This window comes from Falco rusticolus, chromosome 1 (genome assembly GCF_015220075.1).
Source record: "Falco rusticolus isolate bFalRus1 chromosome 1, bFalRus1.pri, whole genome shotgun sequence".
Taxonomy (NCBI): domain Eukaryota; kingdom Metazoa; phylum Chordata; class Aves; order Falconiformes; family Falconidae; genus Falco; species Falco rusticolus.
Window position 1 is genome coordinate 30,762,817 of NC_051187.1, and position 20,690 is coordinate 30,783,506.

The 20,690-nt window shown below is 55.4% G+C and overlaps 2 protein-coding genes across 12 annotated transcripts in view; one reads left to right on the plus strand and one right to left on the minus strand.

Annotated features, from left to right (window-relative positions):
- The window catches only part of PITPNM2 (phosphatidylinositol transfer protein membrane associated 2), a 140,840-nt gene extending 126,845 nt beyond the window's left edge, over positions 1 to 13,995 (plus strand). For 5 of the 11 annotated variants that reach the window (XM_037375377.1, XM_037375379.1, XM_037375380.1 and 2 more), the window contains 9 exons: positions 249 to 452; positions 2,232 to 2,380; positions 5,301 to 5,417; positions 6,160 to 6,276; positions 6,662 to 6,810; positions 7,679 to 7,828; positions 7,917 to 8,100; positions 9,697 to 9,825; positions 10,106 to 13,995. In XM_037375377.1, coding sequence (XP_037231274.1) covers positions 249 to 452; positions 2,232 to 2,380; positions 5,301 to 5,417; positions 6,160 to 6,276; positions 6,662 to 6,810; positions 7,679 to 7,828; positions 7,917 to 8,100; positions 9,697 to 9,825; positions 10,106 to 10,450 — 1,544 coding nt within the window. In that variant the 3' untranslated portion in view covers positions 10,451 to 13,995. Of the gene's footprint in view, positions 1 to 248; positions 453 to 2,231; positions 2,381 to 5,300; positions 5,418 to 6,159; positions 6,277 to 6,661; positions 6,811 to 7,678; positions 7,829 to 7,916; positions 8,138 to 8,255; positions 8,958 to 9,696; positions 9,826 to 10,105 lie in introns of those variants that run through there. The other 6 variants (XM_037375382.1, XM_037375385.1, XM_037375383.1 and 3 more) reach the window with 2 other exon arrangements.
- Positions 13,996 to 14,604: 609 nt separating this feature from the next.
- ARL6IP4 (ADP ribosylation factor like GTPase 6 interacting protein 4) lies at positions 14,605 to 20,682 on the minus strand. Its single transcript, XM_037375411.1, has 6 exons — positions 20,578 to 20,682; positions 18,688 to 18,890; positions 17,983 to 18,330; positions 17,397 to 17,514; positions 15,859 to 15,928; positions 14,605 to 15,656 (listed from the first exon to the last, which is right to left on the minus strand). Exons 2-6 carry the CDS (start codon positions 18,875 to 18,877, stop codon positions 15,600 to 15,602), a joined length of 783 nt encoding a protein of 260 aa, XP_037231308.1. The 5' UTR covers positions 18,878 to 18,890; positions 20,578 to 20,682; the 3' UTR covers positions 14,605 to 15,599.
- Between the last annotated feature and the right edge of the window lie 8 nt (positions 20,683 to 20,690).

Below are 20,690 nucleotides of genomic sequence, written 5' to 3' on the forward strand. Positions count from 1 at the left end.
CTCCTGTGCCCAGCCCTATCAGTGTGGTGAAGCCGTGGCATCGAGGGTTGGATGTGCTCCGGGCTTATCCCATGCGGAGAGCCGGAGAAGGTCTGGAGGGTGCCACAGACCCACAGCTCCATCCTGGGAGTCCTCCGTGGGGTGCCGCTCCCCTTGTGCTCTGCGTTTCTGGAGGACGAAATCCATCTTACCTGCCATAATAAGAAGTGTGATTGCTGCTTTTTTATTAATTTTATTTTTCCTTTTAGAAACCAAACACCACCTTTATCATTGTAGAGGGTTTAGCCTTCTGTCCCAGCTTGCCCTCCCTCACAAATCCCCTACCCAAACCTCGTCCAAGAGCTGTAGGCAGCATAAACAGGAAATCCCTTCGAAGGGAAGGAAGCTGAAAGGGCCGCGGAGTCAGGCTGCAGGCTGTGCCCTTCGGATACCCCACCTGGACATCAAGACAGGTATTCTGGAGAGATCCGCTCTGGTCAAGCTCCTCTCTCATTCAGTAGTCACAGAACTTCACAACAAAACTGTGCGCTTTCACTGAGGCACTTGCAATTTCTTGTGGCATTTTAACAAGTATTTCTGTCCCTTTGCTCTGAAGATCGATAGTAACGCAGCTAACACCTTGGCGAGAGCAGGAGTTCTTCTGGGCAGAGCTGTGGGGCTGGTGCTTCTGCCTCCACCTCTGTCTTTTGAGCATGGAAGAGTAAATCCTGTCTGCTTCCTAGAGAATCTGAAATTAACCCAAGCTGGGGATTTGCATGAGAAATGAAAGGTTGGGACACGACCCGAAGCTGCCAGTTTGAAGGACAGGGAGTCAGAGATGGCTGCGAGGAGGTGCCTCTGTGCTCTGGAAAAGCCATGTTGATCCATCAACACCCTCCTTTTTCACGTGGCTTTCAGAAAAGCAAGGACCATAGGGATAAGGATGACCTGGGCACCTTCCCGTGGTCATGGGGATGTGCTGGTCCCGTAACCCTCCGCATGTTGCTGTGGTGGGAGCTTGCTGCAGGTCTCTGGAAGGAGCTGGTGGGTCCGTTTTTTCCCCAGTTCATCATCTGTGTTCCTCACCAGCTAGATTTCCCTTAACAAGAGGGATTTGTTGGATCGTACCTTACACCTGGTAGCTTTCCTGGAAGCCCATAAAAAGGGAATTATTGTCACAAAGGAAAAACAAGCTTGAGAAGGCCCCTGTGAAAGCTCCAGCTTGCAACCTGCATGCAAACACAGCTCCTCCTGTTGCTCTCTTGATCTGATTCATCTTCTCTTTCCATGGCTGCTTTTCCAGGCTGGAGCATCTCGGGGTTGAGGACTCCTCACTGCTGGGAAAGCAGCTCACACCTTCGGGGTCCGAGCCGTGTTCATTGCTAGGGATGTGGAAAGGATGGGTGCGTGGGCAGCGCTCAGGGTGGCGCTGAAGTGTGCTGGTACCCCCTGGGTGAGCGGTGGCTGTCGGACACTCGTGTGAAAATTGTTGACTCCCCGAGGGAGAAACCCTTCTGCATTGTCTGTAACCTTACCCACCCCAAACCCCAGCGTGTTCTTCAGTCCCCCGTGCTATGAAATCCCAGAACTCCCAGATTCTCGCCTTGCTGGCTACCAGAGGCTGTGCTCCCGGGGAGGCTGGGCTGGACATCTCAGTTGCCTGCAGTGTGGTAGCCTGGGAGGGCAAAAAGGACTTGCTGGGGACTGCCGATACCGGCAGCGTGTGCCATGTACCCTGCCTCATGGTGCCTTTTCTCATCTCACGTGGGCTTCCAGTATTCAGATCCTCTTTAGTGTGGCCAACATCTGGATGCTATTCCTTGGTGAAAGCTAGAGGAGGTGGAAGCGGGGCCGGAGGTGGGCGTGTACTGTGGTGGGCAGAGCGCACGCATCCTTCCTCCCACGGTTCCAGGGAGACGCGTTTCTGCTTATGTGTTGGCACGTGGATTCCCATGCTCACTGCACATGAGCCTCGGACCCCTTCCCCAAGGTCTGGGCTAACGGCCGGTAAATACCTGCCCTCTAGTGCCTTCCTATTTATTAATTAAAGGAGAGCTCAAGTGCGGGTGCCCTTGTGTCCTCCTCCGGTTTGAGCAGACGCTGAGCCCTGGGTCGGTTGTTTCCTCTTAGCAGCGTGACCAGCCAGGGAGTGACCTCCCGGTGTACCTGGAGCCAGGAGCCAGAGCCTGGACAGACCGTTTGTTGCACATGCGTGTGAACCCCCTTTGTCTGAACCCGTCTTTTGCTTCTAGTTGCTGCCAAATGGTGGGGAACCAAAAGGATCGACTACGCTCTCTACTGTCCTGACGCTCTGACGGCTTTCCCAACAGTTGCTTTGCCGCACCTCTTCCATGCCAGCTACTGGGAGTCCACAGACGTCGTCTCCTTCCTGCTGAGACAGGTACGGTCACCCTCCCTGCCCTGGTCTCCCTTGGGCTGAAAAATATTTCAGGCTCTTTGGTCTTTTTCCACTGCACCTTCCATAACGCTCATCGATGCATCGAGATTAAAAAATACCCTTTGCCTCTGTCGATCTGTTTTCTTCCCCTTCTGTTTGTTCCTCACCTGCGGTGTTAGGGGAGCAGCACACCGGTGAAATTCAGGAACGTGCTGTCATACCTGGCTCCTTTGGGTCCAGGCTTTGTCCTCGGAGCACGTTGCAGATGGGTTCGCAGGGAGCCCAAGGCCGTTCCCTATCAGATCGCAGGGGCAGAAGTCAGGTCCACTTGTTTCTTCAAGTGAGCTGTTCTCTGTGTGAGTTCTCCAGCCTGAAACTAAAGGAAACTTCTTGATGTACAAACAAAAGTAGCCCCAAAATACAATAAAACTGAAGGAGGAGTTTTGTATGAATTTGACAGGAGTGGATAGGCAGAGTTTGGTTCTCTGTTTTGGCTTTCTAATTTATGGTGGTCTCCTCTAGGAACTCAGACCATGGGGATCTAGTCCTCATTCCTCCAGTACAAAGCAGTGCTGGGGCTAGGTAAATAGGGATTGCTGGTGTCTGGAGTCTGACACCTCAGATTCTATCAACCTACATGCGGCCTGAGATTTAAATCTACTGTTTAAAATGTGTTTTTCCTAAAAGAAGTATTTTTCCTTCTGTTGTTTGGGGATGAAGGGGAGTTATTTGCCTTACAAAGTATGAGCCCCCCAAGGAATGGTACTTAGAGCAGGATGGAATCAAAGAACAAAACTAAAAGCAACTCTGTGGATTGTGTTGCCCATCCCTGCACTTGGGTTTGCTTCGTGCCAGCTCAGCTGTTGAGCCGTCCCCGCTCCCTTCCAGCCTCCTCAGCTGCAGCTCTCGATAATTTACGATTCTGCTGGCAAACTTTCTTTCAGTGTTATCTTCCAAATAGTGTGGCAATCATGAACAACAGAGATGTCAGCGCTGGTGGCAGCTGAGCAGTAGCAGGAATCCGGTGACACCCTTGGTTGTTGGGCTGTACCCAGCCCAGCGAGCCACCTCCGTGCTTGCACGCACCTTGCTGCACCAGCTGCTGTCACAGCCCAGCCCCACATGGAACCACGGGCCAGGCAGCGAGCTGTAATCGTGCAGGAGTGGGAGCAGGCACGATGGTCTCATGCACAGAACGCGCCAGTTGCTCAGGATTCAGCCCACGCTGGGTCTGCAGCGCGCTGTGGTGCTGCTTGCCCTGCGGCTCCAAGCCTGTGGTAGCCTGGGTAGCCTAGCACCCCCCTTCCCCGTGCCTCTCCCTGCTCACCCTTGAGACCACGGTTTCTCTTGTCCTCCATCTTCTTGCTGTCCTTCCAGAGCACCGTGCCACTTCTTCCCCTAATAAGGACTTGTTTCTAATCGCCTTTGAAAGTCATCTCTGGACAAAATGTAAGAGTAAGCTGTTGAATAGTTTTAGCCTCCAAAGATTAAATCTTGTTAAAACAAGCCCAAATAGGACCTGAAATAGATTCCTGATTGAAACAATTTTCAGTAAAACTTGTTGTTTTGTTTATCTTGGATTTCCATGAGCTCCCTGCCAGCAAGCTCATCCTCCCTGGGGTCCTTTTTCCATTTCCCTGGGAGAAAACCAGCTCCAGCTCCGCAGAGTGAGCTGGCCCGTGTCAGACCACTACAGCCTAGGTCAGCTGGGGAGCCGTGACCACACAAAATATGCGCAAGACCTTGTAAAAGAGTCCACTTCTAAGAGGCTTCTGAGTTTTTTGCCGGGACGTGGTCACTAAGGACTCCTGCCCATTTCCGAGGTTTGTGTGCAGCATCACCTCCCAGGCTTAGAGCAGTCCTGGAGATGTCCCCTGGCTTTGGGGCGTTACTCTTCCTTTTCCCTTCTAGAGCTTAAGAGTGGTAGGATCTAACCCTCCTCTTTCCAGGTTCCTGCTTCTCCATCCTTGCCCATGTCAGGGAGACAAGCAGGAATTGCCCCCAAAGGCATCCCCTTGCCCCCTCCCTGATCCTCGCGCCGGTGTGGTGACATCCCACCGGCACAAAGTCCTGGAGCTCTGTCAGCCTCAGTGGGGAGGTCAGGAGGGACAGGCGCCCTGGGCGCTGCCTCGCACGTGGCCAAGCTGGACCCACGTGTGCCTCTGCCAAGGTCACATCAGTGAGAGGAGCTAAAGCCATGAGACAAGAGTAGGCTGAAATGTTTAAATAGAAACAAGAGCTGAGCAGAAGGAACGGTGTGTCGGCACAACGCCGGTCCCACCAGCTGGGGCTGGATCTGGTACGGGAATGGCAGAAGACTCGTGGTCAGATGGGGAGACCGGTCCCTCGCAGACCCTGGGAAGGGAGTAAGGAATGTCTGGAGGAAGGGCAGATATCACGTGCAGAGCTCGTCTTGGTGTCTTAGAGTCAGTTTTGTACCTCCTGACAATACGTAACCTGTGTCCCAGCCAGGATGAAGTCAGCAATGAGCGCAGGCTTTGCTGGTTCAAAGGAGACCACTTGTCCTTGCAGGGATTTTTTTTTATTTTTTTTTTGTCTGGGCATTGGCGTGTCGAAATGGTGGTCAGGTGCAGTACCTCGGGGTGCGGGGCTTGGTTTGCAAGAGGAGCAAAGGAGGAGTTTGATGACTGTAGAACATGGTCCCTCCTTGTGGGGCAGCTCTGCTTGCTGGGCACATCCAGAGCCTGGTTTGCCAGCAACAGGGACAAACCCATTTGTGTTCTTCAGCTGCTAAGGGGAAGATTGCCTGTAAAACCTGCAAGCCACCACGCAAACGTGGGATCCACCATGGGGCCACCTCGGTCCCAACCCCTGCCTGGGGAGATGCAGAGCAGCGTGGGCAGGAGGAGGGGGGTCACTTCACAAGCAGCTGATGGTCCTGATGGGATCTGTCCTCCCACAGGTGATGAGGCACGAGAACTCAAGTGTTTTGGAGCTGGATGGGAAGGAGGTGTCTGTCTTCACCCCCTCCAAGCCCCGTGAGAAGTGGCTTCGCAAGAGGACACATGTGAAGCTGCGGGTGAGGGGGTTTGTGGGGCTGCCTGGGGGGCAGGAGGGGAGTGCAGAGGGGCTTCCATCTGGCTGCGAGGGCAGCGCTGAAGCAGCCAGCGTGGGCATGGCTGTGGCTGTACACAGCAGAGCCAGAGCATCCCGTTAGCTGGGGTAAGTTAGCGATCACACCCTGCCCATGTGGCTGTGACAGTGCCCCAAACGAGCTGGACCAGCACAATCTCCTCTTGGCCTTGAGTCCACGTAAAATACAGAAAGCGTTAGCTGTGGGTCAGAGAAAGAGCTGGAACATCTTTCAAAGGCCACTAATGCAAGTTCTCTGCTCAGTAAATGCCCTTTGCTCCCAGTAAATGTCTCAAATTCCCAAAAGAGGGCAATTTTCTGCTACAGCTGAAACAGTGTCAGCAAATTTCTCTGGCAGCTCTTTGTATTGCCTCATAAATCCAAAGCGTAAGAGTTAATAGCATCAGGATTGCACATCCAAACTGCCATCAAAATTGGCTCTTCAGCCACCTCCGCTCGGACCCACCCCATCGGTGAGGCACGGAGCCTCACCTCTGCCATGGGGCATGCTCTTCTCAAAGCTGAGAGCTGCTCCTGGTGGAGTCAGGGCCCTGAGAAACCCGTGTTCCAGTTTGTCCCATTATATTTGGCATTTCCCTGTAAGGCTGTCCAGCATGGCAAACTTTTTCTTCCCCCTCCTCCTCTGTTTTTTCTCCTCCCCCCCTTCCTTTTCCTTTTGACTTGTGCAGAACGTCACAGCCAACCACCGGATAAATGATACCATCGCTAACGAAGATGGGCCCCAGACCTTAACTGGGAGGTTCATGTACGGGCCATTGGATATGGTCACGCTCACAGGAGAGAAGGTACGCTGCCTGCTGTGGGGCAGCACACCCTGTGGGGAAAGGTGGGGGGCACAGGGGTGGAGGCGGTGCTGAGCGGTGCCACCTTGGTCCCTGGCAGGGTTTGCTACCCTGGCATCTTGGCCAGGTTCCCCTGCCCAGGCTTGTGTGGTGCCTCCTGCCAGCAACAGCGCTGCCCACGGAGGCCTTCACCACCGAGCCGGGTCCCTTCCCAGCATCCTGACGCCTGGAAGCTTCCCAGCTCCGATCCGTGAAGCGCCGAGGGTGGAGGCAGGACCCAAACCTGGTGCCATCCGAAGAGGCTTGAGTGGAAGACCCCCGCGCTTTGCCTGTTCTACGCATCTGTGTCTTTAATGCTGTTGCTGACCCAGCCTTGCTGTCTTCCCAGGTGGACATCCACATCATGACCCAGCCGCCGTCGGGAGAGTGGGTTTACTTTGACACAGAGATCAGCAACAGCAGCGGCAGGATTTCCTACGTCATCCCGGAGAACCGGCGCCTGGGCATTGGCGTGTACCCTGTCAAAATGGTGGTCAGGTGCGGTACCTCGGGGTGCGGGGCTTGGTTTGCAAGAGCAATGAAAGAGGAGTTTGACGACTGTAGATCATGGTCCCTCCTTGTGGGGCAGCTCTGCTTGCTGGGCACATCCAGAGCCTGGTTTGCCAGCAACAGGGACAAACCCATTTGTGTTCTTCAGCTGCTAAGGGGAAGATCTATGTTTTATTCTGGCTCCTGCATCACCAACAGGGTGGCAGTTGAGCTCCCGCTGCAGGAGCAAGGCTCTGCACCACAGATGTATGGCCTCACCATCATCTGCAAAACTGCACAACTGGGTGTATTTTAAAGACTGTAAACTTGTCCTTGAAGGACAAAACTTTTTACTTGTGATAAGTCACAGCGCAGGGGCTCCAGCTCAGCTCCAGCTGCTGGTGGTGAGCTCTGGAAGGGGGAGGAGGCGAGCATCTTCTCAGTGGTGAACCCAGCAATGCGTTTTTGCAGGGCTTTTTTGAGTCAATGACACCCTAGTGTCATTGACTCAAACACAGAGTGCTGTTTCCATCCCCACCTTAACAGAGAGGCCCTCATGCAATGACTATAATGGGATAAAGACATTCTTCTAACAGTTGTTTCTAAAAGCTCCTGTTAACACCGCTGAATTAACTGATATATTAATACGACAGAATCACACTGGAAGTGTTATAAAGCAAGCAGAATTCCAAGAAGACAGTAGTGATGATGTGTCACATCATACACGACAGTGCCCGTCACCACTGTAACTGAGGGGGCATCACTGCTGGAGCCCTCGGGCCAGATTTGGGTGCTGCTTTGGGCTTGTGGTGCACAGCAGGACTCGGTGATGCCTCCTGAATATCTCGATGCCTATAAGTACCTGCATCCCTTTCAGGGGCGACCACACGTACGCAGACAGCTACATCACAGTCCTGCCGAAGGGGACGGAGTTCGTGGTGTTCAGCATCGACGGCTCCTTTGCAGCCAGCGTATCGATCATGGGCAGCGACCCCAAAGTCCGCGCCGGAGCGGTCGACGTCGTAAGGTCAGCGGCCGGGGCTGGGGCCATCAGGTTGATTGACGCTGGTGTTGCTCTAGGTCTGCCATCCGTTGACATGTGGCTTTCCTTCCAGGCACTGGCAAGACCTCGGCTACCTCATTATCTATGTCACGGGCCGCCCCGACATGCAGAAGCAGAGGGTGGTGGCGTGGTTAGCACAGCACAACTTCCCCCATGGGATCGTCTCCTTCTGCGATGGGCTCGTTCACGACCCGCTGCGGCACAAGGCCAACTTCCTGAAATCCCTCATCACCGACGTAAGCCTGGCCCTGCTGAAATACAACCGTAGCACAGGTTTAAGTTGCTCCTTCTCCAGTTGCCCCTGTCAGCACCAGTCTCTTGGCAGGATGTGACCTGCAGTGGAAGATTAATCTCTTTATTTTCTTTTCATCCTTTTATTGCTCTACAAAAGTGTCTGCGCTGTTAAATTGTCATTTCTGCTCTGCACTGTTTCATCACCGGTCCTTCCAACACCAAGTGCCTCAGGAAGCAGATGCAGCAGTGCCTCTCCGCCCCACGTGTGCACTTTTTTCACCTCCATGGTGGCTTTCTGGTTGCCTGTGGCATCACCGGCAGGTCCAAGCAAGCCTGGAGCTGCTGTAGACATGGCCTTGCACCACACAGCCTTGATGGGAGGCTCCACAGAGCATCTTCCCAAGTGTTTGACCCTTAATGCCGCTCAGCCCAGAGCCTCAGAGGAGCTCCAAATAAACCAAGGTTTTCTCTGTCAGCTGCCAATGTCCCAAGCGCTTGTGCCCTGCCTTGAGTAGCAGGACAAAGCCGTCATGAACTCTCCTGGGCTCTGGTTTTGGCCGGAGCAGCTGGCCTTTACTTGCGGCCGGCTCCCCCTTGTCCTCCAGAAGGACAAGTCTGTCACGAGGGTCAGAGATTTTCTTGTAAGAAAGATGGGGACAGACGACTTTGGTAGGGCCTGTAGTGATAGTACAAGGGGTAATAGTTTTAAAACAGAAGAGCATAGATTTAGATTAGATACAGGCAAGAAGTTCTTCACTGCGAGGGTGGTGGGACACTGGCACAGGCTGCCCAGCGCAGCTGTGGGTGCCCCATCCCCGGCAGTGCCCAAGGCCAGGCTGGACAGGGCTGAGAGCAACCTGGGCTGGTGCGGGGTGTCGCTGCCTGTGGCAGGGGGGTGCAACTAGATGGTCTTTAAGGTCCCTTCCAACCCAAACCATTCTGTGATTCTGTGATTTCCTTTCCATTTCCCTGGCCTGCCTGTGGCTCCAGGGCCAAAGCCGGCTGGTCTGTGGTGGCACCGCTGCCCATGCCTTCCCTGCCGCCCTTGCTGCACCCTGCTAAGGGAGGGGTGGGCCAGGAGCTGCTCTCTGCCTGCGCTGGAGGCAGACGCATCCCTGCAAAGCAGCACATGTGGCTGCCTGTCCCCTCTCCCTCTGCCCAGCAGAGTTCAGCGGCAGGGTTGTGTGTGGCAGCATGGCTGGCAGAGTGATCACTGCACCGGGGGCCTGCAAACTGCTCCTCTCCCCCAGCGACACGGAGACAGTGGAGTGTGCGGCGTCCCTGCCCGCCCCGCCCGCCCGCCCCACCCCCCCACCCCCCCCCCCCGCAGACCTCAAGGAAAGGCTGTGGATCGGCAAGCAGAGATCTGCTTTTGTATTGCTGTTACTCCTCTTGGTCTGGCCTGTAAACATCCCTGGCTTTGTTAATTAGCGCTGTGCACAGCGGTGTGTTATCCAGCTGGGAACTTACATAAGTTATTGACATGAGATTCCCACATATGCTCTTTAAAAAAAAAAAAAAAAACACAAAGCCGTGCCTGTTGAAGCAGCACGGGACGCCCATATGTTCTGATGGCACATTGCTTTGTCTCCCTGCAGCTCCACATGAGGATCCATGCGGCATATGGATCTACCAAGGACATTTCTGTGTACAGCTCCATCAGCCTCCCGCCCACACACATCTACATCGTTGGCCGACCCACCAAGAAGCTGCAGAACCAGTGTCAGGTAGGACCCAGCTTGTCTGAGCCTGGGAGGCGCTGCCGGGGGCTTCCCATGGGAGGGCGGTGGGAATTTGGTCATCTTGAGGCTGGTGACTGAGCTGGTGTTTGCCAAGAGGGCAGGAATGGTGCTGCGTAGCAGGACCACATCTGGCTGAGCAAGCCTGTGTCTGTCTTGGGCATCACCCCGGAGAACCTGGCATGGCAAACACGTTCAGCTGACGGTGGCTATCAGGGAAATGTGTCCCATCCTCCTAACTCCTGCCCTGCTCCCTCTTGTCTTGCAGTTCATCACGGAGGGGTACGCAGCCCACCTGGCCCAGCTGGAGTACAACCACCGCTCGCGCCCGGCCAAGAACACCACGCGCATGGCGCTGCGGAAGGGCAGCTTCGGGCTGCCCAGCCAGACCGAGTTCCTGCGCAAGAGGAATCACCTGCTGCGGACCATCTCCTCCCAGCCTTCGGCTACCAGCGGCGGCGCTTGCCACCGCCCCGAGCGCACCCAAAGCCAGTCCGACAGCGACAAGGAGAGGGACAGGGAACGAAACCAAAGAAGCATGAGCATCGCCACAGGGTGCTGGGGTCGGAGCGCCGCATCCCGGCTAGAGTCTGGCCTCTTGGGGCAGAAGTAGCCAGGCCAGAGCCAGCGACTGTCAGCTACAGCCACTGGAGGAGAAGACAAAAGGAAAGAGGGACAAGGCCAGCGTGACGGGCTGGAAGGGCAAATATGGTGCTACTCTAATAACATCATGGTATTCTGGGAAGAGATGGGATGCTTCCCACGCAGAACGTGCAGGCCTTGCAGCGGGAGCGTCAGGTTTGTGCAGCAGGAGCCCAAGGAACAGCTGGAAATCAGGGCGGGGGGGGGGGGGGCGGGGGGGAAGTCTCCAGGTGAAGGTCGCGCTCTCTCCTGCCTCCTTCTCTTATCCAGGTTTAGTGACTGTAAATACGTGCCTCCTCGCCTTGTTAGCCATCGCCGAGTGCTGTCCTCAGAGCTGCAGGAACAGGGGATGAGGCTGGGGGAACTTGTTCTTGGTTGTCCCAGGAGTCAGACTGAGGTGCTGTGCCGCTGCCGGCACGGGGCGGGTGTGGGGCTCGGTGAGCATGCACAGGCAGCCCCAGGCGAGGGATTCACTGTGGGCTGTGCCAGGCAGAGCAACCGGGAGCTTTACCTGTACAAAGAGCTTCAAGTTCAGCCTCTTGCTGGAGGAGTACGTGCAGTGGCCAAGCGTAAAGATGTATCGATGCTGTTGGGAGAGGCAGAACGTCGGCAGATTCACGCCTGAGAAAGTGGGGTCGTTACTGTTATTACTGTTATTTTTTAAAGAGACCTTTTAGAAGCCCATGGAATTTAATGCATTGTCTGATTAAAAGAGGAATACAAGCTATTTGTTTCAGCTGTTACAAACCTCAGACACTTAATTTGCTGTTCAAGTCTCCAAATATCCTCGCTATATATTCTTTCCAAAAGTAACCACCGTATATTTGGAAGCAGCTGAAGGCACTCAGCAGCTAGATCGCATTGCAGTTCTCATCCAAATGCAGGGTCTGACTCTCTCAATACCCACCTCTGAGACGTTTTCTTCTTCCCAGGTTCTCTCCAAGTTCAGTAGCAGCTTTCATGGGAACTAGACTCGCTTCTTTTACCTGTAGTTACTGAACTGTAAAACCTCATTGTTTTTTGCACTGATGATTTTTAGAATGGAAACCTGTTACCATCTCATGTAGCTACACCTAACTGTTTGTAGTGCATGACAATGAAATATTGCTAAGCCAGGGTGTGTGTGTATATATATATACATATATGCATATACATATGCACACACACGTATATATATGTATATGTATATATTTAAAAAAAAAAAATTCTGCGCAGAAGTTTTTCCAGCAGTAAGGAGACTGTAAGGAAGTGTGCCAACAATGTCAGGCAACCTTAAGAAAAGGCCATATCTTAATTTTCCTGGTGTGTTTCTCAGTGGATGTGCCTGGGCGGATGGTTTGTGCACTGCTGGAGCCAGCCAGGGCTGGGTGCGTGGCAGAGGGGGGCTGCGGGCACACAGGGCTGGCCCCCCGGGGACACGGGGACACGCGTGGTGCACGGGACAGGAACGGGAGCGCCTCGCTCTGCAGCAGCGGAGGGGAGCAGTGCCTAGAGCGAGGGCTGGCCAGAAAGCCCCTTAGTGCTGGCCCTGCCGGGGCAGGTTCCCCCCTGGCACACACCTCCCCGAGCAGAGGGGGGTCCCCCCGGCGCAGCTGGAGTGCCCGTTTCCAGACTCCCGTTGGCCTCTTCACGTGGAGATTTTATAGTCCTACCGAGCTCCCCCAGTGCGTGTAACCCTGCTTCCCCCCCTACCCCTTCCTGTCTTTGTATCACTTTCTACTTACGAGGATCTTATTTATAACAAAAGAATTTTTTAGACTGGCTGCTTCATTTTATTACCTTTCAATACGAAGTGCAGGACGGCCGCACTGAGATACACAGCACTGTGAACGCTGCTCTGCTCACGGGCTCTGGGCCACGGTAGGCAAATCCAACTCCTCAGACACCCAAGGGAACTCTCCCGTGTTCCTGGCGCTGGAGGGTGGACGCGGAGGCAGAGGAGGGACAGTGCTGCCAGCAGCCCAGCCGGTGGCACACTCAAACCCCGCTGCCCACCCGCCGCCCAGTGCAGCCCCCACGTTGTGCAGCCCGACTGCAAAACGTTCCACTGCTTCTCTTTGATAATTCTTCAATTACAGAATGTATCCGATGACTTTTGTTACCAAAAACTGACTTCCCTTTCTGCCGACTCACCTGAGCTCTCTGAATGTACATCCAGAGCTTACTGGGTTTAAAAACAATGTGAATTGTCCCAGCTTTTTTGCTAGTCGAATGTCGTATCAAACAGATGCCATCCGAGTAGGAAGCCAAGCCACAATCCATCCTGTGAAGTCACCAAACCACATCACAAAATAATTTCTACAAATTTGGATATGGCCTTTGCAAAATTCAACTTCCCTCCAAGTCCACCACCGAGGCATGATCTGTACATTTTCCGATGCTGACGAGATGTTCACATTTTCTTATGTGTAGATAGTGTAAAACAGAGGCGAATGTAAATGTTCAACATAAGAAGTGGATATAAGAATTGAAAGTTATTTATTTATGTAGAGGAGAAAAAAATGTCTGGAGGGACTGGAACCTTCAGGGTTTATTAATATTTTAAAATGTAGCTTTTCATTTCAGGCATTATGTACAAAGCAATTATTTTATGGACCAAGTTTGATGTAACTGTCAATGAATGCAGAAGTGCAATATTCTACTCACCTCTCCATCACTTCATGTTTTAAACAGCTACTAACCGGTTAGACTGACAATCATAGCGCCTCCGTCCTCATCCTTTGTTGAGCTTCTTGACACTTGCCCGAGCCCTTTCCCTGGCCCCCCCATCTGTTGCCATTCTACGGATCCAACGCGGAGAAGCAATTGTAGTGCAGGACCGTTATTGCTGCAATAATACTAGAGGAGGTGGGTGTAGGTACCAGGAAATATGCCAGTAAGTTTTTCTCCACCGATTCAGTCCATCGTAGTCTCCATCAACCTGTCCTCAGCCGCCCCCATCTGGCACTCATCTCTCCGAAGCAAAGATCAACGTGCTACTCACTCAAAGAACAATAGCAATAGTTTTAACTCTGTGTTTATAATCTGTTTGTTCCGAGCTGTTCTGGAGAGCAATGCATGTGACCCAATGCCTTTCCACCTCTATGGAAGAGGATCCGTTTGGATGCAGTGAGGGAAAGATGAATGTATATTCCATCCTTACTAAAGGGGCACTGTCAGGTTAAAGACCTCATTTACCTTTGTTACTAATAACACGTTTGCTTTGAAACGCAGGAATAGGAAGTTTCTTGTCCTCCTCCCTGTCGCCGTTATCGGGGCAGCCATCGGCGTGGCCGCACTGCTTCTGCTGCAGCCCACGTCCCGCTCTCGCACACTAGCACAGTGCAGCCCGCGCTGCGCAGGCTGCCTCAGTAGTTAATTTTTTTTTTTTTAAAACTGTTTCCATGGGAATCAAACTCTGCTGTGGAGCTCAGATTTTTTATAAAAAGCAGCTTTTTCTATTACTGCGCTACCAGACCAGACTTTCTACCTGACGCTGTCCCTTTAAAGTCTTTTAAAAAATAAAAAGAGGAGCCCGTGCATTCCCTCCGAGTTGTTTTCCTGGGTTTGCTAGATCACTCAGTCAGATGAGGCGAAATTCTAATACCAAAAAACGTTTACAGTGTCCGATACGCGAGCCGAGAGCAGTCACTAGCCACAGGGTGACTGGCCAGCTCCTGCGCCGCCCAGCAGCCACCACGCTTGCTGCAGCAGCCCCTTCTTCAGGTATCGCCACTGTTTGCTGCATTTCCTATTAGTTCTAGAAGCCTTACAGCCCCCTCCCCCTCCTCAGCACCCTCTGCCTGTTGATACCCTCAACTGTCGATTTTATATTCCAACAATATTTTATTTATAAAAAATTGCTTTAGGGGTAAGAGAGGTGTGGGGGGAACCAGCGGAGGCCGGGACGCCCCTGTGTGTACAGTACCGTGCCGATGACTTGCTTGTGTGTGACAAACCTTCTGTACAACTTCCTTCTCCTCCTTGCTGTTAGTGCATCGTTCCAATGCCTGGGTGTGCTTTGTGTACAGTATCATTGTGAGTTACACAGATTAAAGAAATGGGAAGGCTCTTCTCTGGCTGTTTTTGGTCTTTTTTGGGGGGAGGGGAGACTCTAGAAACAGACGAGGCACAAAATCCAAGACATGAGCAGACACCAGTTTAATGGGGCTACAGCAACGAACGGGGCGTGGAAACCTTCTGCGCAGATCGGTCCTGCAGGACCCATTTGTCCTTTAATGTGTTTGTCCTTTTTTTTTTTTTTCCCCCACTTTTTTTCTTTTTACCGTTTGTAAATTTATCCACTTTGCAGTGGGGGAAGGGCCAGGTGTTTGCTTCAGTGGCCACGGGCACTGCCCCGAGAAGCCCTGAGCCCCACTGCTGCCCAGGGCCTGCGCTGTGCGGAAGGGGACACAAACTGCGTGCAGGAACAGACAGCAAGGTAAAGCCCCCCCTCTGCAAAGCGCCTGCCCACCCCCCCACTGTACAGCCAGCCCGGTCAGTGCCCCCCCCAGCACCACCTGATGAGATGAAGCTGCAGAAAGGCTGAGTAAAGCCGCGGGGCACAGCGGAGGGTGGCACCTGAAGGCGCAGAGGAGAGCTGACCCAAGCAGGGCCATGGCTGCTGGGGTGTCAGCGAGTGCCCAGGGCCCACGAGCTGCAGCCCCCAGTAAGCAGGGGGCACGCAGATCCAGCGAGGAAGGGGCCACGAGCAGCCCCTGAAGGGACGACGGCAGCCAGCTGTGTTTTGCAGCCCTGGTACGTGCACTGCCCAGGCCACAGCACTGGCTCCTGCCCACCCAGAGCCATGGGACAGCACCACTTTGAGGTGCTCAGCACCAACGAGCCTGTCCCCTGGGTGCTGCCCAGCACCACCAGCCTCCAGAGGGGTGTTGGGGCCAGCAGGGCTCGCGTGCGTTACAGCCACGCTGGCCTCAGGAGAGGGAGGAGAGAAGCTGTTTACTGGGAGATGAACCATTAAAGCCACTCTCCTTCCCTGTCAGCAACTTACGGAGCGGCTGGAAACTGCCCCTGGGGAAGTGTCTTGGCGCAGGTCACCGTCGTGGTCCAGAGACGGAGGCTCAGGCCTGGGCTGGCACCAGCAGCGGGACAGGCTCCTGCCACGGCTGGCACCCGCGTGCTCACTGCAGCATCCCTGTCCGCACCTGGAAGGCCAGCCCGTCCCCCCGGGTGGCTTGCTGCAGAGGGAGAGAGTGGGTGCTCACAGCAGCGCCTGCCCAAGAATGAAGGACCACCAGGACCCACCCGTCGGGGCCCCTGTGGAGCTGCCAGGGCTCGGCTTGCCCTGCTGGGGTCAGCGGGGTCCCCAGGGGGGAAGGGCAACACCCCTGGGTGCAGCAGCTCCACAGCTGCACCCACCCGCTGGCGCGTTCCTGCTACCTTGTTTATCTCCTTGTGTCTCTCCTTGCTGACGATTTCTTCTAGTACTTCTCCATCGCCCTTAATAAGCCTGGAAGACAAACACAGGCCCGTGAGCCGTGAGGGCTACTGGCAAGCTCCTGCCAGCCGTGCCATTCCCCCGCCACAGAGGGAGCTGAGCCCTCAGCCCACCCCGAAGGCTGCTGGTGCGCCCCAGCTCCGGCACACAGCCCCCAGCCCCCTCACACAGCCCCCAGCCCCCCCCCACAGCCCACAGCCCCCCCACACAGCCCACAGCCCCCTCACAGCGACACATGCCCAGGACCCGGTGCTGGGCTGACGCGCCTCTAGGCAAGACCAGCCCGGCTTGTCCCTGAAGGTCCATCCTGTGGTATTTTTTTTTTGGCTGTATCTCTAGCACAGCAGGCTTCCCCACTGCTCCTGTGGGATGAATGTCACCGCAGCGAGGACAGGTGGGGTCCCCTGAGAAATGAGCACCCCCTGCATGGGCCAGCCGTCCCTGCTCCAGGCTGCGGGCGCTGCCTGCTGTGCGCAGAGCCAGCCACACTTGCACACGGCAGGAGAAAGCACTTCATAAAAGCATCGCCTGCCACCTCACCACACGCAGGCTGCGCTGGCAACAGCAGCAGCCCCGACCCCAGCAAAAACTCTTCCTTTTTTCACCGGGAGTTCAGGCATGGCCCTGGCTGCCCCAGGACACTACAGAGCCAAGGACAGGAGCCAGTTTGGGCCCAAAAGGCAGCCAGCCTGAGGAGCAGTTTGCTGAGCAAATTCCAAGCAGTGTCCGAGGTGGCTCACACCTCCAAACGTGAACAGAAATTTAATCATCTTTGTTATGTGCCTTACAGGGAACCGACCTTTGTTCCACACCTCCCCGAGCCCTGCAGGCTGCCTTCTATTTTAAGACTACGCTTGTCATCCCCAATTCTCTTCAGCGTGATGTTTTCTGCTTTGCTGAGAAGATGCAGTTTATTAAAAACTGGGTCATTTCTATTGGGCAGCTAAATGAACTTGGGTTTGATTGCTGTCTGTGACCCCAAGTGGCACGCGCTCCCTCCTCGCACCCGGGTGATAACTGGGGCTGAGCACTTCAGAGCTACAAGGCAAGTGCACGGAGCAGTGGGGTGAGGAGGCGTCAGTCACCGCTCAGCTTCCAGCCCTGCCCCTGGTTGCAGAGTCCCATTTAACGGGGACAGGCTGGACCCTTCACAGCACAAGGAACAAACCTTCTGCCTCCAGCAGCAGGGTGCTCCGGTGTCTGCATCCTACAGCTCCCGGCTGGAACACCGCCTGGTGCCCCTCGTGTGGAGCCCCAGCACAAGTGGGTAATTTGGTGTCAAACATGTCACTTTCTGGGTAAGTTACACCAGGTCTGACGGGAGGGGAGCTGCGAGGGATTGCCTTGGGCTTTTGCTGCTGAAGGGGACCTGGTTCTACACATGGCACTGCAGTGCCACGGCCGGGCACCCTCCAGGACTCCAACCCACACAACATGGACGGGGATGGACACCTGCCTCCCCTTTGCCCAGAGGTCATACCTGGTTCTCCCTGTTTCGGGATCCACAACTCTCCTTATGACACTCTGCCTTGTGTCCCATTCTTCCTTTGTCATTGGCTTCATAGCCTGGATTCGCGATTTTTGTTCGTCTGTCAGAACTGGAATGCATCAGTTAGTCAGAGCCGTGCTTGTGGGGCCGGCTCCTGGCTGAGGGGCACAGCATCACGCCCGCGGTGAACAGACACACGGGTCACACCTGTTTCCCAGCGGTACTCAGGGTTCAGGGATGAACCATGCAAAGGAATGGTCACTTCACATCCCAAAGCCTGTACCAGCTTTGCCTGGGTGTTACTGCTGCCTGTGCCCTTCCATTTGCCACCTTTGCTCCCCACTCACAGCTATAAACCACATTTAAACACTTCACAAACGAATCTTTCAGTGTGGCTCCTGACATTTACTCGGTGTGGCTGCCACGATACATACGAAGGAGGAGAGTCTGGAGCCCTGCACACAGCCCTGCTTCCCTCAGACACCTCCCGTGGGTCCCAGGAACAGCGTGTGAGCGCCTTTCCCCAGCGCCAGGCCTGTGTGCGCTGGCTTCGGCCGGAGGGAACCACCACCGTTACCTGGGCCCGTGTCCACCAGCGACTCCTTCTGCCACTGCTCCAGCGAGGGGCCGGGCACTGCTTCTCCCTTGGCTTTCTTCTCCTTAGCCTTTTCCTTTGACTTCTTTTTTGATTTCTTCTTTATTTTCTTCTTCTTGTTCTTCTTCTTCTTCTTCTTTTTGTCTTTCTCTTTTGCTTGCTTTTTTTTGCTGTGTCGACTCTTCTTTGTTTTGGAGTCGCTGTCACTGGAGTCACCAGAAGAGGAGCTGGAGGAAGAGGAAGACGAGGAGCCGCTGGATGAAGATGCTGTCTCAGAGGAGGAGGGACTTGCCTTCCTCTTCTTTTTGTCCTTTCCTTTCTTCTTCTTCTCTGCAATGCACAGGAAGATGTTGAGCAGAGCAGCTCTGGCCCCCCAGCAGCAGGGATGCTGGTTCTCCCCCTCCCAGCCTGGTTCCTTTCTTGCCTCAACACCAAAGCCCCCAAACGCTGGGGCAAAGACCCCCCTGTGCCAACAACTCTAACACATCGTGTGCGGTGCCACGCTGCCAGAGCAGCACACAGGGGGGCTGCAGGGCTCCACGCCTGTCAGAACGAGACTATAACGGGCACAAAGGGCCGGCAAGGCGACAGAGACCGACGTAGCTAAAAGCAGAAATCCTCTTCTCCCAGCTGCGCCCCCTCCGTGCACCTGCCCCAGGAAAACAGGGTCGTGGGCCTCTCCCCTACCTTCCCCAGCTGCCACCGAGCTCGACTTGTGTCTGTGAGACCCAGAGGTCTGCTTCCTCGGAGGGGAGCTGCTGCCCTGCTGTGAGTCCTTGCTGCTCTTCCTCCTTTTCTTCTCCCTCCTCTCCTGTCTGCTCCGAGAATTGCTTTTGCTCCTGCTTCGTGACCGCTTCCGAGCCTGGCTATGGGCCATCGTGCAGCAGCCCCTGGAAGGAACAGGTTACATCAGTGCCACGAGGGGGGACCACCCCCACTCGGTGCAACATGTCCAGCAGCCCCCAAACCCCTAAATCCAACTCCGACCCAACCAGCCCTGGAAGACGGGGCTGTTAACGCTCCGCTCTCGCCGAGCTCCCACCGCGCAGAGAGCTGGGGGTACCCACCATGCAGCCATGCCCACTGCACGCCACCGTCCCACGAAACAGGGCCCTCAGCGGAGAGCTGCGGTCACGCAGGGGCCCCTGGGCAGCCCTCATCCACACCCACCCCCAAGCAGGTTTTCCACCAGGTCTTCTCCGTGCTCCTATCTGTCCCTAGATGTGATGACTGGGACGCGGGCTGATCCCCACCGTGGGTGGCTGCTTGGGGGCTGGATGCTGGTGTCTGTGATGCCCCACGGCTGAGCCACCTGCCGCCATGGGGCACCCCCCCGGGGCTGGAGCGGCCGGGAAGACGCGGCACCCACAGATGGACACCGGCAAGGTGTGATCGATGCTGTGGTGACAGCAGCATGAAACCATCCTCCCCAGGCTGAACACGGAGTCAATCACCCCATTATTTAAAGCGCCACGAGCGGGCACAAGCCAAGGGGAGGGATGAATTTTTAATATTCCAATTTGCTTTTTGAAAACAGATTATGCATAAAGCTGGCATCCCCGTCCATCAGCCCTACCGGCTGCCGGCAGCCACAGGCCAGAGACGGCATTATTTTAAAGTCATTAATTTAAAAAACAAACCAGCACCATGGGCAGAGCAGTATCCGGGAAATGTTTTCTCTCAGCCACCCTCCAACTACCGCATTTAATTAACCGCACGTTGATCACCTCGACACTCCCAATCCGCGATCCACTCCCGAGGGAATCAACTTTCTGATTGACTTCCAAACAGAAATTTTGATCAGAAAAAAAACCCCACCAACATCAAGACAATTAAGGACACAATTAAGTTTCTAAGGATGAAAGTCCCTCATCAACTTGGGCGCAGGCAGGAGCGTCCCGGTGACCACGGGTCGAGGCCATGTGAAGGGGACAAGCCCCGGATCCATGGCGGCAGCACCCCAGGCTGGCTGCGCCCCAACACTGGGGTCTCGCCCGCACCCTGCCAGGTCCGTGGCCACCGTGGGGCGGCTCCTCCTGGCCACCAGCCGGGCCAGGCCCTCGGCGGGGAGCCAGGGGCCTGGCTGCTGCTCTGCCCCTGCTGCAGCTGGAAGGGCCGCCCCGCATTCTTTGTCCGAACACAGGGAGCTGCAGAGCGCTGGCCCTTCAAGAGCTCGGCAAGAGGCGCGCTGGCCCTTTAAGAGCTTGGCAATAGGTACGCTGGCCCTTTAAGAGCTCGGCAAGAGGCGCGCTGGCCATTCAAGAGCTCGGCAAGAGGCGCGCTGGCCCTTCAAGAGCTCGGCAAGGGGCGTTCTGACCGTTCAGCCGCCTGCGCAGGGTGCGCTGGCACTTTAAGAGTTCCGTACCAGTTGTCCTGGCCTTTAAGAGCCCGGCGCAAGGCGCGGCCCCTTTAAGAGCGCGGCCCCGCGTGTCCGGCCCTTTAACAGCCCCCCCGCACCGCGGCCCGCGGCCCCGCGCATGCGTCTGCCCCCCCCCCCCCCGGTGCCCTCAGCCGTGCCGGCAGCTCCCCGCCGCAGGTCAGGGGGGTGGGGGAGCGGAGGGGGGGAGGGGCACTCACCGCGGCCGGGCCGGGCTCCCGCCCCGCCGGCCCCGAGCGGCGCCGCCGCCGGCTCCGCGCAGCGCCCCCACTTCCGGCCCGACGCGGGGCCGGCCGGCAGCGCGGCCGCGCCC

Coding starts and splice junctions, on each gene's coding strand:
- ARL6IP4 (XM_037375411.1), bottom strand. CDS start 18,877: ATGGCCCATAGCCAGGCTCGGAAGCGGTCACGAAGCAGGAGCAAAAGC. Junction 18,331..18,687: donor CTCGGTGGCAGCTGGGGAAG/GTAGGGGAGAGG, acceptor TGTGCATTGCAG/AGAAGAAGAAGAAAGGAAAG. Junction 17,515..17,982: donor GCTGGTGGACACGGGCCCAG/GTAACGGTGGTG, acceptor GATGCATTCCAG/TTCTGACAGACGAACAAAAA.